Below are 17,694 nucleotides of genomic sequence, written 5' to 3'. Positions count from 1 at the left end.
GTTGTTACATTTTTTTTTGCTGTGTGACAGATGGCAGCAGAGGGGCAGTCTGACAAAATGACATCTGACGTAGAAGTGTGTATGGAGCAAAGGTGTGGCATGGAATTCCTTCATGCAGAAAAAATTGCATCCATTCACATTCATCAATGCTTTCTGAACATTGGTGGAGACCAAACAGTGGATGTGAGCACAGAGGGGCGGCAGGTGATGCGTTTCAGCAGTGGTGACAGCTGTGTGGAAGACAAGTTACCTTCAGATAGCTATGAAAATTTTAATGTGTGTGCCATACAGGCTCTTACTCATCACTGATGAAAATATCTAGTTAGTGTCATGACTATTTTGCAGAAGAATTTTGTAGCTGAGAATTTGTTCTATCAAATAGTGTTGTGTCCTTTGTATCTATTATAGTTTTTGTGGAAATAAATAGGAGGCATTACTTTTAGAGTAACCTACAGAGTATGTAGAGAGTTTATGCCTGTAACTGAGAACAGCACATTCAAAGTGTGAATGCTGTGGTCCCCATCTGTGGAGGTGTTTGAGGTTGGATGGAGGCCTGGTCAGGTTGGTGGCCCAACTTGGCGTTTGGAACTTGGTGATCTTTGGGGTTCCTTCCAACCCAATTGAATGTGACTATATGATCGTTGTTGTTTGATTTAGGTATTGGAGACTGTTGTTGCCTGGCTCTCATTACTGGCATTTGGTTATTAGTTGTGTTATGGGTGGGTTGCAACACACAGTGTATTGTCATGGAAAACATAGAGGCTGTCTGTTCCCCAGGGGCCACTTGGTGGGGAGCATGAGGGCTCCCCAGGGTGGCTGGGCAGGGTCTGTCAGCCAGTGCCCACTCCACCACCACAGCCAGGGCCTGTGCCACAGCCCCATTCAGGAGCACTGGGGCAGTCCCAGGCATTAGGCATCTCCCTGGGGTTGGGTCCAGGTGAGGCCAAGTGGGGAAGCGGCCCGTGGGTAAGCAGGGCTGTGAGGAGATGGATCCAACCCTGCTGAAGTCTCACTGGGACAAGGGCTGATGTCTCTGGGGACTGACATGGAGCCTTGGGCTCTGGGCAGGTGGAGTAGGCCTGGGGTGGGCAGGGATGGTAGTGTCCCCAGGATCTTGGCATCTTTCACTGGGCAGTAAGTTAGACCTGCTGCACAGCAGCATCACTTGATGAAAATAGCTCATTTATTCCTGCTTTACATTTTCTGGAAAGTCTGACAATAGATTTGCTTTCACATTGTTTGAGATTAGTCTTTATTTGAGACAATGCTTTCAGCACTAAAAGGGTCATAAAAACAGACAGTTCCTGAAGAGCTTAGAAAGAAAAACCGCTCATCTCCCACCCTTCTCCCTCCCCCAAATTATTTGATAATGGAATGGGAAGCTTTCCCATAATCTTTCACTTGATTTTTGCTAATATGAACCTGTCAAAGATCATGGCATTTTCTCACTGTGTGATGTGGAGCCAGCTGGAACCAAATAATCCACCCACATTTTCCATCATCTTTCTACCCTGATAGGAGCTTCTGCTTTGCAGAAATGAGAAAATACCTGTTGCTCCTTCCTTGCTGTCATGGTGGCCGTACTGGGGTGGTTCCCCATGTGGCTGAAGTGTTACCAGATCTGAATAATGGTGACCAGACCGAAATTAATAGATTTTCTGCCTGGAACCCACACCCTACACTTAGAGCAGTTTGAAAGTACTTTAAGAAATGACACTTTCCTTTCCACTCACTGCCCCAGAGAAATACTTTCAAGGATGAAATAGGAGCATTCCTCCTTTGGCTTGAAGATGCAAAGATTTGTGTCTGTAAAAATATCTTCTTTCATCCTCAGCCTTACTTCCACATAAAGGAGAATTATCGCTGTTACTGAAGTGTGTGGACTTGCTGACCAGAGAGCATGAGCAACTTCTGTTCATTTAAATTGTAGTCTTCCTCACTGATGCATCCACAGGGATGGGCAGCAGTGCAGAATACAGCCCCCTGTTTTCAAGGCCTGATGTCTCTGCAGCTGGAGGAAAGAATCTCTCCCATTTCATTTTCCGGTTTCCTGTTTCCAGAGTCTCTTTTGGTCTGTATTGCGTCTGTTTTAAGCATTAATGTTTTGCGTGTAACATCTCTCAAAGTCTAATCCATTGCTATGGACCCACCTAGTGACGGCTTTATAGATTCTTTATATTGGTAAAGGCATTTTGCACTTATCCCTTCATGAATTTTTGTTTGTTTTATAATTTTTTTTAATGTTTGAAATGAATCGCAGTAGCCAATCTGAGTGCTTTCTGTGAATGCTTCCTTCAGCTCTGTGAATTTTAACACATGCAGAAAAAGAAGTTTACGTGGTGGTTACTTGTGAATAAAGGCATAAGTAGAAGGATTACAGATGTATTTTGGATCACCAGAAGTAAGAATCGACTGTAATCTAAACATAAGGAAACTTTTACTTGCTGGTAAGAAAATGTCAGTGTATTCGTTTCCAGGTTAAAATGATGGCACGAGGCTTGTATGTGCTTCTTATAGTGATCCTCTTCTGTCTTGCAAGTGACTCAGTGAACACGAGAAGGCTGAAAGCTTCTGTTGGCATGCAAATTGTAAGGAATTGGGCAGTAGGCTGTGGCTTTTAGTGATAATCTACAGTCTTGTTGCTTTGTGCAGTGATCTGTGAGATTTTTGGATGGCCAGCAATGGCGCAGCAACATCTGACTCTTCAGCAACAGATGCTGAATATCTAAAAATCCTAGACAGGTGTTCCTGATTTATGCAAAGAGTGACTGTGCAGTCAGGCTAAAACAACTAAGATGCATGGGACTCACTGTCCACATGATGTGGAACCCAGTAAAGCATATGTAATTTGTCTATTGCCTTTGTACTGCCCGTGAAGGTGGAGATGATCCTCTTTTCTGTTATTTCCTATGTTTGGTCAACCTGTGAATTGAAATAGTCTAACAAACTGTTTCTAAGAGGTTTTCTGGCTTCAGTCTCCCCCGTACTGTGTATTCACTCTGCTGTATTAATAGCTGAATAGTCACATATGAACAACCATTTTGGTACACAGAGATTGAGTATAGCAACCTTTAAAAATGCACTGCTAAGAACTTCTTGTTGAATATCATGTATTTTAGAGATAGGTAACATTACCCATCCTGTATGGGAATCAGAGAGAATGGCAGGGAAACTGTACATATTTACCAATAATTCTGTAATGAAATCAGTGTTCACAACCAAAATATTAATGGAAGCAAATATTTAAATTGCTTTGTAAAAAAGAAGAAAATAAATTTTTTTTTAAGAAAAAATCTGTCAGATTTTAGTTACAGCAGAAACTTTTCCATCCGTGTTCATGTGTTTTTTCTCCCACCTATGAAAAATAGTGCAAGCACTGCACAAAACTCTGCAATCAGATTTATTAATGCAGATTGATGGATCATTACTAAAAATACTGTATTTTTCCTTCTGGGGGGTAGTTCAACCGTATGCAGAGACTATTAAAACTCTTACACAATGGCTTAATCTCAAAAAATCACCATCCCAATAGCATGACGCAGGAAGATATAGTTCCTTCTCAGCTTTTGAGAGCTGATGCTGTTTCATACCTCCTTGACAAAGAGAGTTTCTAATTTTACAAGCTGCCTTAGTAAATCAGTGTATGGTGAAAACTTGTCAACACCTGAGGGCTTAGCTAGAAGATGGACTTGGTTCCAAGTTGTTTGAACACTTGGTTTGCATTGCCTAGTATACAGTAGTAGAAAAGGGAGCATGCGATTGGAATGAGGTGTCAATCATGAAATCCTCCAGTCTTATAGCTAGCTTGAAGTGCAAGAGATACCTACCCGAAACAGTAGCGTAGTGTCTTGAGAATGGATTGGCTTGCTGAAATTGCAAGGAGTAAGTTCAGGTATTTTCTAAAAAACTTTCCACATCACATTTGCAAATCGCTTTTTTCCCTCAGCAGTGTAGCATAGAAGAAGTTAAGGATTTTTTTCTTCAGTATTTAACACATAATAATAGGTAAGGAGGATAAAGGTTTTGCTGAAAAAACGAATTATTTCCTTGTCATATTCCATCATAGAAGACTTAGGAGGGAAATCTAACCCGTAGCCATTCTTTTGCAATGTTAAGGATTAGCTACTGTCACAGACAAGAATGAAGGAAAAGGAGGTGCTAAACCCATCAATAGAAAAGCAACAGAATACCAGGTACAGTGAGACATACCAGAATGTGCTACTGAAAATGGATGGGGCCGCTAACTTCGTAGGTAGGCTTTCCTTTAATACTGGCTTCTAAGCTCTAAGGTTGGAGAAAGCCATTTTTCTGCTTCTCTTTAATTGAACAGTAGAATTGATGCTGAGAATTAGTCTAATGAGTTTTTGTTCTTTACTAGATAAATGGATTGAAGGAGTAATAAAAAGTTAAATTAAGAGACATATAGATGAGTACTGTGATATTATGACTATCAGTCGGCAGAGCTTTTGTAAAGAAAAATGATGTCTAATGGTAATTCCTTGAGCTTGTCAACAAAAAGCATAGGACAGTCATTAGATACTTTTTTTCAGCCTATAAAGAAGGTTTTTGAAAAACATCTTCACATCTTCCAATTGAAAATATAGTTGTACTTTTGGGAATTATACAGCCTTCTAAGGGACAGAGGACAAAGCTAAAAGTATACGTGTGGCACTTGGCATAGGAAAACACTTACAATGGGGATACTCAAAATCTGAATGTATACGTGTTTTTTTGTATCTGTTCTAATGAATTGAAAATGCTCGTGACCATTGTAGTGAAACAGTTAAGAAGCATTTGCATCTGAGGCAGAAACCATCAGGTCTGAGGGTCTGAGTGGGAGAAGGTGAAGGATTCTTCTTTCAGTGTAGGAGGATGGGTGGGTTGGCTACATGATTGTGGAGTTAATAAAAATATAGTATTGCATGCTAGCTAGAAAAAGAAATGTTGTGATACACCTTGCCCTTTTCTAGTATCACTGTGACTACTAGGGAGTAGAATGGAAACAGCCCTATGTTTTCGTATGAAGTGTTTAACCAAAGTAGGTGGAATGATCTAAACACAAGATTTAGTTGTTGAAAATGGAATGAGAAATCACACTGATAATAGTGGTGTCATCTGTCAGTAGTAAGTCTTTTCCTTTAGTCCTGGGATCTTTATGTGTTAGACCACATAGAGATGAATAGAGGAGAAACAGAAATATTTCAAGAGATGCAGAGTAAATTTTGATCTTGAGATTAGGAAGAAGAAGCAAAAAGACTGCTTAGAGAAAAGATAAGACACATTTTTATGAAATACAAGAATGGAAAAATAGGTTACTCCATTTTACTTTTTCAAGTTACTACCAGAAGTCATTCTTTCAGAAGAAATGGTGATAAATATAAAGTAGAGAACAGACTTTTCTGCAGCACTTTTCCGTTTGGTCTAGATTTCCAGAGTATTTCCACATCCATGAAGTAAAATAAAGACTTGTGTTTATCTCTGCATTATGTGCCCAAGTGCAAGATCTTCGCGTTAGCCACACAAATAACCCACTCTTTCAGTGGTCTTGAAGATCACACCCCCAACATGCAAGATTCTCTAAGGCATTTCAGGCTACCTGTCTAGCCACGAGCTCCAGCTTGGGGTGCCTAGCAACTGCTAGCTGTGGTCCTCAGAGCTCATGGCATACTGTGAGGACACGTTGTATTTTAACTGCTAAATCATGATACCTTACTCAATAAAACACATGTGCTTGTTTCCCACAGTTTGCCCTCCTGGAGCCACCTGCTGTCATTTTATTGCTAGCTCAGAATTCTTCGGGAAACAAGGTTCACCTGTGGCATTCTCATATGTGAAATCTTTGTGTGGTGGTTGAACCACATTGCTCTCAGGAAAAAACAGTGACTAAATGCAAATGCTAGGAGACATGGTTGATGGGATTGGTCATGTGGGGTCAAATACTAAGAACCTATGAAGGAATAGGATTGCGTTTCTTGCAGAAGAGTTGAGAGGATATTTCTGATACCTGGTGTGGTGGCATTCATTGTTTTTGCAATTTGATATTTTTATTCACGAGGCTAAGGTTGTTAACGTGCAGAAGTTATCTAATTTATTCTATTTATTCGACAGGGGTCAGGCGCTTTGTAAATTATGGACTGCATTCTCAGTGAATCAAAATATTTAGGTTGCTTGCGAGGTTCAGTTCTTGGCATCGTGTCACTAATTACTTTTGCACAGCTCTGAAATAATGACAAAAGGAAAATGCATCAACAAAGAAAGAGAAATTAAACTTTGTAAAACAAAACAAAAGCCACATCAGAAATAGAAAGTGTTATTTAAGGGGAAAAGCGGGTGAGCAAATGTGCAGTCTGAATTCAGCACAGTGTTAGATGGCAAGAGAAGAGACGCTCAGCCTTGGATCTTCTCCAAGCAAAGAAAAATTGATGATGTAAGTTTTCTTTGATAAACATTCCTGAGAAACTACTTTGTGCTTTAATCTAAATGAACGTTGGTCTCAATCCAGTTATCTTTTTGCTGTTGTTCTTGTTGTTTGTTTTTTTTTTAATATATATTTCCTTTCTGATTGTTTTATATTCTCACTAAGACTTCAGTGCTACCTGTTGAGAATCTATCTTGCTTCCAAGCTGATAGAAGGCAAGAGGAGGTCGTTTGCTCTGTACCTGGCTGGCGTTAGGGCCTAGGTATTCCAATGCACCCACGCATACGCTTCAAAATAGAGTAGCAGTACTTGCTCTGTTTCTGCAACCAAGTGTAGAAGCATTCCCAGGAGCACTTAGCATGGCACCCAGCCATGCCACCAGCCTCTAGCTGTCCCATGTAACAAGAGGAGCAGGAGTTAGTCTCCATGGAACTAGTGGTAACAACAAGCCGTCAATCTGCTTTATGCAATACTTGCGTATTTATTCCTCTGTAATAGCGGCTGAATTGGAATTTGTGTGTTGGTAGCGGGAGCTTTGCTTTTTGTTTCAACAGAACCAAATGGCGTTCGTTCTGCTTTTACCCCAAAGTGGAAAATCACTCATAAAATGGCACCGGAGCTGCATTGAAATAAATGAATGCATATAGTACACTTTTGTTGCTTCAGAAATGTAACATAATTCTACATCCTCAGTGACTGCTGTTTTAGCGTGCAAGGTGTAAGATAGCAACATTTTATGACTCCTTCCAGAGATGCATTTAATGTCATTAGAATCATAGCTTAATTTACAGCTTGATCTTCCCAGTGACATGTATAACAAGTTAAATATCAGTAGAGTGCATTTAATAAACACTAATTTGTATTAATCTTATCACAGACTGTGTGTGTTATGCAGCGAACGTGTGTGGTACATTAGAAAGGAGATGTATTTACAAATCTGTTCTGAATTTAAAAACCACACATTTCAGCGTCTATGCTTTTTGAAACATTTGCTGTATGGTGGTTACACGAATACTTGTGGTTATACAGACTAAAAAGGAATAAAGTTGATAAACAATTTACAGCATGTAAGAATTTTATCTTCTCTGTGTTCTTTGTTTAATTACAGTTAGTCTGAACTGTAAGCTGGTTTTGATAGAAGGTATTTCTTGCAGAAGCCCTAGTTCTTCATGAGTCTTCTAATACGAAGTGAATAGAAAATGGTAAAATTATTTTGGAGTATTTCACGTCCTCTCTTCTTCTAATCCAGATGAGTATCTAAAAGTGGAAGGCATCCACAAAGTGAGCTCATGTGCGTCGTGCCCACACAGATGAACTCAGGCTGGTTAGCTGAAGGTGGGCTATCAGCCCTGTGGTAAAATCGTAAGAAATTATCCCAGTGGCACTGGAAGACAAAGTAGAGAGGCAGGCAGCAGAGGTACATGTAGGCTTGGAGAATTTTGTTTGCAAACACCAGAGCAAACCTCAGGACTGCAAAATGAAGGAACACTTTTAGGAAGTACACAGAACTAGCTGTGGTGGATTGTTACAAATCACCCTTGAGCTTTTAATTACATGATGCTTGTTTGATATCAGACAAACAATGGCAGCAAATGTCTTTGTTTTAAACCCAGCCTCCTTGGTGCATAGATTAGGAAGAGCAGATTATTGTCAGGTCAGGAACACAGAGACAAAATATAATGTCCTTGTTCTTGTCAGTGGATGAGTTTGTGTAGTATTGTTACTGGGGAAATGACAATTCCGAAGTGATAAACTCTGCAGGAACTGTATTGATGGGGACTCAGAAAGACCCACTAGGTCAAAGGCGAAAGATCTCAATTTCAGTGCACTTTGAATCATGCTCAACAGTTAATATCTAGTTTTATACAAAGTTGTATCATTAGGGTACATGGACTCAGAGGCTTATGTTTGCCTATAAAACTGAGGTTGCTCGTTCAAAAGAGACTCAATCTCTCCCAATCATACACTGAGAAAAAGGGAGTCATATCTGTCTGATGGGAGTTGGCTATGTGTATGAAATGAGCAAAGTTCATCATCCTGTGTACTGTGGCAGGCATTTACATGTTGGTGTCAGTCATCCCAAATGACAATGAGGAGGGATGTTCCTGTGGGTATTGCCATGCCAGGGGCTGAAGATGGGCTGGGCTCTGGCAGCAGCAGGACGGTCCCTTAGATGGGATCAGCCTGAGCGGGACAGGGCAGGTGAGGTGTGGCTGCAGGCTTTGATCAGCGTGGCACTTTGCATGCAAAACAGTCGTGCTTAAAAGAGAAGTTAGAAAAAAGACAGAGAGCAACAGGTTCTTACTCTAGCTACACTTTATGTTCAGAGCCCTGATGAGAAACTGTAGATTTGAAATCCAGTTAGCTTCTTCAATAATTTTAAAGACAGTTTCTATCCATGGATATGTCCCTGTCTTTTAATGTTAGGGTTTTTTTATTATTATTATTATTTGGTGGTTTTATTTTATTTTTATTTTTATCTGTTTGTATTGAGGGATTTTTTGTACTTTCACAATTTTTTTTAATTTATTTTAATTTTTAACATCTTATTTTCAAGCTGCTTCTGTCCAAAACAGAGCTACTAACACAAACAGCAAGGAGCCCTGTAGCTAACTAATGGTATAGACAAGCAATAAAGCAAGATGTACCCAAAATCAAGGAACAAGTTGGAGAGGAGCAGGATCAAGAATATGTCTCTTCTCTACTTTCTCTCATTTTAACAATTAGAAATTACATTTTGTCAAAATATATATATAATTTAACTTTACACGTGTTTACTTGTCATTTTGTTTCTAAAAATTTATAGTTACTTGCAGTTTACCTCTGTGCAAACTTTGAGTTACCTTTACCTCAGTTGATGTGGAGTGAACGAAATCAAAGGGAGCAGAGCTGATTTTAATGAAGGGATGAGGGACTCTGTAATCATTTTTAGCGGCCCTTAAGGAAGTTTAAATTCCAGATTTTGATGAAGATTCGGTTTTCTCCTTAAGGGTAGTGTCAATCCTCCTTTATGGGGAGTGTTGCAAATGATAGGCCCCTGCTGAAACTGCGGGTAAATAGCTGATAAATGAGGGCTTCTCACTTGCAAGTGAGATGGTTTTACTTTTCCTTGAAGAAATTCAGTAAATTGAAAAACTCTAAATAGCACAGAAATTTCAGTCCTCCAGACCGCCTTCTCAGATTTTGCTATCCTATATTCAGCGCTCCGTTTTGCCAACACCAAACATGCCTGATGTGGCATTTACATTCTTTTAAAAAAAGCATAGATTAGTTATATTTCTAAGAGTTAACTTCTTCTCTTGACACATGTACTTAATTCCCGTTAATGGAAATGGCAGTTAGGCATGCACACTGAAAGGAAAAATCTGTTCCGAAGCATATGATCCAAACTGCATTGTAGCTAAACATTTCCATACTCTGAAATAAGCACTCATTATTTGCAAGATATTCTTCATAGTAACTGCATGAACCCCACTCTGTTCTTCTTTTTCTCTCTTAACCTGTTCCAAAAACCCTTTCTTAGAAATGTGAAGAGTTTCATTCCTAATGCTGTAGTTGTTTTGGATATATTCCTCAAAAAAGAAAACCCCATGTAAGATTTTCAGAGTTTTGCATATTTTCTATGAGAATTTTCCAGTAAATCATTCTGTGGAATATCTTACATTTCCTTGGACTTTGTAGGTCACTATTATTAAAACTTGCAGTGGAAACAACAAAACATGAAAAGCTCACTTTATTTTCCAGCACTTCCTTTACTTACAATATTGCAGCAGCTGCCAAAGGCACCAGGCTGAAGTGTTATCATTTGATTATTTTTATTATTTTTTTTTAATCATCTCAAATCTCCTCAGTTTAAGGCTTTCTTTCTGCCCACTTGCTTGTATAAAGATCAGTGGATTCCATCTATGCAATATTCTAGAGTTGTGGTATTTCTAACTTGAGCTGGGTGGATAATTGATTTTTTGGTTCACCTCTTGAACTGGAGAACCACAATAGCAACAAAAAGTCACTAATGCACAAAAATTCAGATAAGAGTTCATAATTTGAGATGTTTCCCTCACCTAAATGAAAGTCAGAGCCTTTTGGTTCGGTTCAACCCCAGTTGCCCTGTTTTGCCTGAACCTCTTTGGTCTGGGCACCCCTTCAAGGAAGCAGAGCAAGAGAAATGCGAGGAGAAGGGCTGGCAGGGGGAGGCTTCATCTTTCTCATCCAGTGGAAGTATTTGGACTTATATCCTGAATTCTCAGCTTGGGAAGAGCTGAACAGTGTTTGTGGTTATGCATTGTCTTAGTTTCAGCTGGGGCCGATTCGTCATTGATTCCAAATTCCTCATTTTCTCCAGTTTCTGATAAGGCGGCAGCTTTTGTTCTACATCCTGGCAATTTCTACGAAGCAAGATTTCAAGATGACCGTAGGAAGGTTTCAAAGATTCCCTCAAATCGTTTGTTTAGCATGATGCTTCTTGCAGTTGTAGTTGAACTTTCTGTGAGAACATCATTTTACAGATGAATCTATAACAACACAGTAACATCCATTCACTAATGCAGTGCTATGATATTAATACAGCGATAGTGGTAACATTTTGTTCTCGTTTTTGGACCCAGCCGTGCTTCTTCTCACCAAGTTGAGAACTCAGAAAACATGATGAAGAAAACTAGGGAGAAGGAGATAGGCACTTAGCAGCAAATACAGTGGGATAAGAGTAAGTGCTGTAAGCTAAGGCTAGTGTAAGGGAAAAGAATGCTTTATGTCAGAAACATTCAGAGGAATGATCTCTGCTTCCTTTCTTTCTTCCTTGCATTTCCTCTCTCCTTCCCAGCTCTCCCTCTTACTTCTTTATCTTTGTTTTCTCCCCCAGCGTTTCTTTGTTGGTGGGTTCTCATGTGTATTTTTTTCCTTTTTATTATGGTTCTAGTCTGGCTGATGTCCTGTTCCATAGTTCCTTATGTAGATGGCAGTTGCTCTGGTACGTAATCATGGCAGCAGAGAGCTGTCTGAGGAGCCTCAGCATGCTGGGCATGACACATCGTGCTGAATGATGCTTAAAGAGGAGGCAAAATAGCAAGAGGTAAATACACATGAACAGAGGAGGGCAGTTGTGGTGTGGAGGTGAGCTGGAAAAAGGATGCAGTGTTAGAGATCTGGATGGGGCTAATGTGCAGTCGGAATACAGTAGTCCCAGAGCTGTTGCAGACCTTGAAAAAAAAAGGTCATCTTCGTCTCCCTACAGCTGGAGCTCCTGACTGTAGGAAGCTCCCAGGGCCAAGGGCAAGCATGCTGGAGCAGAGCGTGGAATGGCAGAGGAGGAGCAGTGTTTGGTGAGGAGCAGTCAAAGGGAAAAGGCTGGGGGCCCTCACAAGTATGAGCAGAGGGATGAAATGTGCTTTAACCGCGTGTAAAAAATCACGCCTTTCTGAGGAAAGCAGTGAAAACATACAGTGTATTTCAGCAGCACGAGGAGTGCTGTGGGCTGAGGCGCGTGGATCTTTGTTTCCCATCCCGTTGCTGCAGTTGGCTAACAGTGTCAGCCTGGGCAAGCTGCTAAGCCTGTCTGCATCTCAGTTTCCTTATTTGAGGCCAAATTCTCTTCCTAAGTAGCCTCCTACTCCACACAGAGATTTGCTGATTTGAATGGAGCCCCTGTGGAGCGAGATACTTTTCAATACAAATAAAGTTTTGGAATCAGCTCTAATTATATTTATTACCTGCAGAGGAGTAATGTGAGACTTAACGTGGTTTGAGACACTCACATGAAAGAGAAAGTATGTGGAATTGTTCTTTTTAATCATCCGCTGCCTTTTCAGTGTCTACCTCACAGCTGTCCTAAAAGGGCTAGCTACTAAATAACAAATAAAAATCCTTGTACATAGTAACGAGGTTTGTCAGACTCCCATGAATGAACCTCTGTGGAAAATATTATTAGCCAGGGGCTACTGGAGGAAATCGGCAGAGCTGCCCCACGGCGAGGAGCCATTAGGTCTCCCTCCTGCCAGCAGCTGGCAGAGCCCCGGGAATGGGCTGGGGGGGGGGGACGAGCCGGGGGCAGCCTGGGGGATCCTCCTGTGCGAGCAGCGCGCTGGGCCCCGTGCCTGTCCCCAGTGGGGCCGTGCTCCTTGGGGTGACAGAAGCGTTCATCCGGGGGTGAGGCCAATGGTGCCTTCGTGCAGCGCTGGACTGAGCTGCCGCAGCCTGAGCCTGCTGGCTTACGACATGTGCATGGAAGAGGGGGGATTAAATAGGGTAGCTGTTCAGTATTAATAAAAATAACACACTTTTCTTTTGGGGGGTTTCTTTCGGACGGTGGGCATGACCATACAGAGAGCTTCGTGGCTGCTGAGTGTGGATGTGCCCGTGGCCAAGTTGCCAGGAGGTGAAGGCGGGGGGGGGGGGGAAGCGGACCTCATCCCACCGCTGTGGGGTCAGACCCTCGTGGGCTTTAAAGGCCTTTAATGTTGTCCAGCTGCAAATTAAAGCCGAGAGAGAGAAAGGAATTAGGGTTGGGGAACTGGAAAGAATGGAGGATAGCACCGTGGGTGTGTGTACTGGGGAACAGGAGACCGGTGCGTTGTGCTCTGTGGGGTTTTTCTCCCTTTCTCTCATTTTTCCCCGCTCCCAGCCCTATGCCGGCCGGGCCCGGCGTATCGCCGCTGGTGCGGACGCTGCCCCGCGCTCCTTTCCCTCCGTCCACGCGTCTCCCCGGGCAGCGCGTTTGGGGTCGCGCTGGGGGAAAGGGGTGCAGGGAAGAGTGGACCATCCCCAGGGGAAGGGCCCCAGCGGAGGAGGGCAGAGCCGCGTTTGTTGTTGTTTGCGCGTGTGCGCGTCGCTCCGCACGCCTCTACCTTTCTCCCTGCGCGCGGCGGGGCCGTCTGATGGAGTTTGGAGCGGAGGCAACTCCGGGTGCGCTGCCAGGGCGGCTCGCGGCGCTGCGCGGAGCGGCAGTGAGTGACAAGTTGTTTACAGGTTTCCTTGAAGGGGCCTCTGCTATATTTCAATCTGTCAAAGTTGCTTTTCTTCCCGCGGAACAATGCCTGATTGTTGTGGGGTTTTTTTTTTTTTCGTTTTTTTTTTTTTTTTTTCTCCCCTCCTCAAAGAGGGAGAGGAGGGGAGAGATCGGGGTTGGGGTGGGAGGGGGGGGGGGGGGGGAGGCGGAGGGGAGTAAAGGAATGGAAATTCTTCCGAGCACAAATGCCTTTGGTAACATTTTTCTGCGCCCAATCCTTTCTCCCCCATCGCAACTCGCAGAGAGTTGGTAACTGGTTCCATTTAATCACTTCGCTCTCGTTTTATCTCCTCTCCCCGCTGATCTTCCTCAGCGCAAGGGATTTGCTCCCGGTTTAGGTGGATTGTCGGGCTTTTTTCTTTTTTTTCTTTTTTTTTTTTTTAATTATTATCTTATTCTTTTCCGCTATCCCCTGACCTCCCCCCCCCCCCCACCTCTTTATTATTCCTTTCCCCCAGCTCTCGGGGCCGCGGGTGCGCAGCTCCACGCCGCCGCGGGGGGAGCCCGGCGAGCGGGGCTGCGGCGGCGCGGCCCCTTTAAGAGCCTGGTCAAGGAGCCCTCGCTCAGAGCAGCGCGCCGGGAGGGAGGCGGGAGGAGGGAGAAAATCCATCGGTGTGGAGGGCTCGGGCTCACTTGACAGGTTCAGTCGGAGGCGACCATAGGTGGCTGCTGTGACAAAGGGAAACTGCGCTTTTCCAGCATGCTCACTGACCCTGATTTACCTCAGGAGTTTGAAAGGTGAGGCGACTTGGTGGGGTGGGTTGTTGGGGGGGTCAGGGGGGGGTGCTGCGATGGGTTTGGCGTTTGTTTTTTGTTTTTTCCTGGGGGGGGGGGGGGAGGGTGTTCTTTCTTTTCCCGTATTTCCCTCGGTGCTCGCCGCGCGATGCCCGCGCTCGGCGCGGTGCCCCCGCTCCCCCACCCCGCCCCGCGTCACCTCGCCGCTGTCACGGAGCGGTGGAAGGGAGGGGGATGCGGGGATGCTCCGCTCCGCTCCGCTCGGCGGGGAGGGGAGGGGAGGGGGGGGGTGGTCCCCGCCCGGCGCGGTGCCCTCCCGGCAAAGTTTGGGGCCGCCGCTCCGGGAGCGCTCCGCTCCGTCCGACCTTTGTTGGCCGCGCCGCCTCCGGGCCCGGCCCTCCGCCGCGGGGCCGGGAAACTTGCTGCCAACTTGCGGCCCCCCCGGCTGCGGGCAGACCCCGCGCCGCTCCGAGTCCGCCGTGCCCGGCCGCGAGGGATGCGCTGCCGGGGGGGCTCGTCTCGGTGAGAGCTCCCTCCTGTATAAACATTTGGTTGTATCCGGCGGTGCGGTGCGAGCTAGGTGCTAGACCAGCTGGGTACAAATATGCTCAGGCAAGCTGTTCGCCGCTCGGAGCGCTCCGGAGGGGAGGCAGGGAGGGAACGGGTGGGAGCGGGCAGGGGAGGACGGGAAGGAGCGCCCGAATTGAGGCATCGCAGAGAAACGAAATTGGGAAGTGCGGAAAAGAACTATTTTAACGCTTTCTGCCCTCTTTCCGCAAGCAGAGAGCTTTTCTGCCAGGAGTGGGCTTGGTGTGCGGTGCGGCTCCCCCGCTGCCCTCCTGCCACCGATTTTCCAGACTTGTGTGGAATACTGGGCTTTTTTCTGTGCTTTGTTACCATTGCAATGGCAGAAGAAGATGCTTTCGTACACGTGCGTCGTACCAACTTAGTGCAACTACCTGAGGAAACTGCTGGTGCTGCTGCGCTGAAGCGATGCGGCATCGCAGCAGTGCCTCTGTCCCTACAATGGACAGATGAAAGTACTCGGTCGGCCTCACCGAGGTCCCATCCAGACGTGTCCGAGCGTGCGGGTTGGGTTATTCTTTGAACTTTGTGGTGAGCAGCGTGCTTATAGAGCCGGGGAGGCAGAATGGGTCCTTTCAATTCCCTGCTGGTGGACTTTTCTTCCTCTGAAGTCTCTCTGCGTTTATATAAATGTGATATACAAACAAATCGTTCTGGACAAAACATCTCCTGCAGAAATAAAGCAAGCGCCTCCGCTCCGTTTTTGTAGGCGTCCGTCTCGTTTTCAGGGATCCCAGCGCTGCTTCTGTGCACATTCCAGTTAAATTATCAATACAGCGCTCTCCGTTTGCTGCGCAGATAACAGCGAGCAGTAGGAGTGGGAAGCAATAAAAACGAACCTCAGGACACATCACTTTTTTTATTATTTATTTTCTTGCAATTTTCCCCCCGCAGTTGGAATTGGTAATCCCAACCAATGCCTCTGTTAATCATTACCGTTTGTTTACACGGCGTGTGTTTGACTGGAGTTGCACAGGCACACAGAGCAGCCCCTGCCCATGTCACAGATGCGCGTTTGCCAGGAGCCGGCCATGAGGACGCGCTTCCTCTCCCCCACAGATGCTCAGACACACGTGGGCTTGTGGGGTTCATGCGTGTATGTGGGCACGGTGTGGAGGGGACGGGGTTTCAGGCGGTTGCTGCAGGTTGTTATCCCTCGTTGGCAGCAGACGCTGCTCCTGGAGCACAGCTGTGCAGCCACTGGGGTCCCAAACGTCATATCTGCATGACCGCTGTGGTTATGCTGTTGCTGTCCTTCTCCCACCGTTCCCTGCTGGAGTGGAGCAGCAAGGTACAGGACTGTCAGACAGTGCTCGCAGCGCGGCTCTCAGCGCCTGCACATCGCTCGGAGGGTCCCTCTCCTTCTCCTCCCTACCCCCCCATGATGTCTGGGTGCATCCTGGGGGGCTGCAGACAGCACCAAAACTTTTGGACACCTCAATTTTGGGGAAGCCGAGGCGGTGGGGCTGCTCTGGCGGCTGTGGTCATTACTGTGGGCATTCACGGTACACACTTGGAATGAAAATGATCCCGAGTGTCAGACGGATAAACACTCATTAATTCATTCAGCAGCAGTAGTAAATTGCACTAGATTTTGTGAACCGGCATGTATAATTAATTGTCGTGCCAAAAATGCGAGGACTGTTGTGCTTGCCGGAGAAGTTCCTCGATTCTTTATTCCTGTTTGTGGTGGCTCTGTTGCCTGGCGCAGGGGAGCACCACAGTGCATGCGGGGATGAGGTTTGCAGGGGGGTGTAGGGAGTAATTGTAACTGGAAACTGCTCCGCTTGCTTCATGGGGCAAGGGTACTCGTAGGGTGCGTGCTGGGAGTTACCTGTGGCACTCTGAGTGGGCTTAGATGCCTCAAAAATGACAACTCTTCTGTTGCTTTTCGTATTTCTAATGGTGGGCAATTGTGCTTAAACATGCCAGGTATGGCCACAACAGAAAGAAAGTTTGCTGTACGGAAACGTAGAGAGAATTTAGCTGGGACCGTCGCAGACAGCTGTGAAATGTACCAAATGATGAGATCTCGGAAATGCCCAACATAAAGTTTTAATGTCTTAATAAAATCTGGTAAATGAAAAATAGATAAAGCGACTGCTTAACAATGTCCCCAGTGTAGGGAATGTTCTTAAACCCAAATTAATTACTGCATATTTACATTTCTCTGTAGACTGAGAGAGAGCCTCCGCTCGGCATCAGGACCAAGTGACATCCTTTCCTTTTCTCTCTTTCATTCTTTTCTGCTTTCTTTCCTTTCTTCTGACACGCTAGTTTGAGGTAAAGAAGTCTGCAGTGTGCGTGGAAGAGGGAAGGCGAGGTTAGTGCTTCCTCAGGAGAAAGGCAGAGCTGGGGCAGACAAAAGGCGTGGACCGAGCGGTGGGATGGGGACAGCAGAACAAGTTCAGCATCGCCAGTCACTGGTTCTGTGCCCTGGAAGCGTTCTGTGTGCTGGTGAGCAGCACGTAGAAGGGAGAGGCGAGGATGTAAAGCAAGCCTCTGCTGGGAGGAGAGAAATATACTTAGCTGCTGCGCCGCTTTGCTGCACGAGTCATTTCAGACTCCCACTGAATTTATTTTGGGGTTGTACCAACACTGTCAAATGGAGAAATCATTTTCCTAAAAGGAAACTCTGCGTATTCCTAAGTGCTTTTCTTAGCTAAAGTTACCCTAAAAGCTTTCTTCCTTCTCCTGTGTTTGCTGAGAGTTTTGAAGAAAGAATAATGCCTTTCTATCAGCTGCCTTGCTCAGAGTGATGTCCCACTCACCCAAAACCTACCTGTAGATGTAAGAGTGATTACTACTTCATTTAAAGTAAGCCAATGGGGTTTCTTTAGTAGTGGGCTAAGTAGCATTTGCCTTTTGCTGAGCTGCTTTCAGAAGATGCCTCTGTGGCTTGTGTGTTCGGTCCTGGGGTCTGGAGAACGGATGCAGTGCCAAACGGAGGTTTCAG

At 45.0% G+C, this 17,694-nt stretch overlaps 1 protein-coding gene across 5 annotated transcripts in view; it reads left to right on the top strand.

Annotated features, from left to right (window-relative positions):
- SOX5 (SRY-box transcription factor 5) overlaps positions 1-17,694 on the top strand; it is a 621,758-nt gene that overhangs the window by 320,550 nt on the left and 283,514 nt on the right. For 3 of the 5 annotated variants that reach the window (XM_065742494.1, XM_065742490.1, XM_065742489.1), the window contains exon 1: positions 13,999-14,156. The exons of the other annotated variants lie outside the window; for them this stretch is intronic. In XM_065742494.1, the coding sequence (XP_065598566.1) occupies positions 14,119-14,156 (38 nt within the window). In that variant the 5' untranslated portion in view covers positions 13,999-14,118. Of the gene's footprint in view, positions 1-13,998; positions 14,157-17,694 lie in introns of those variants that run through there. 5 annotated transcript variants of the gene reach the window in all.

This window comes from Cyrtonyx montezumae, unplaced genomic scaffold, assembly GCF_038088225.1.
Source record: "Cyrtonyx montezumae isolate F1298 unplaced genomic scaffold, pur_monq_1.0 scaffold_3, whole genome shotgun sequence".
Lineage (NCBI taxonomy): Eukaryota > Metazoa > Chordata > Aves > Galliformes > Odontophoridae > Cyrtonyx > Cyrtonyx montezumae.
The sequence above is the reverse complement of the archived record's forward strand: the minus strand, read 5'-3'. Positions and strand labels throughout refer to the sequence as shown.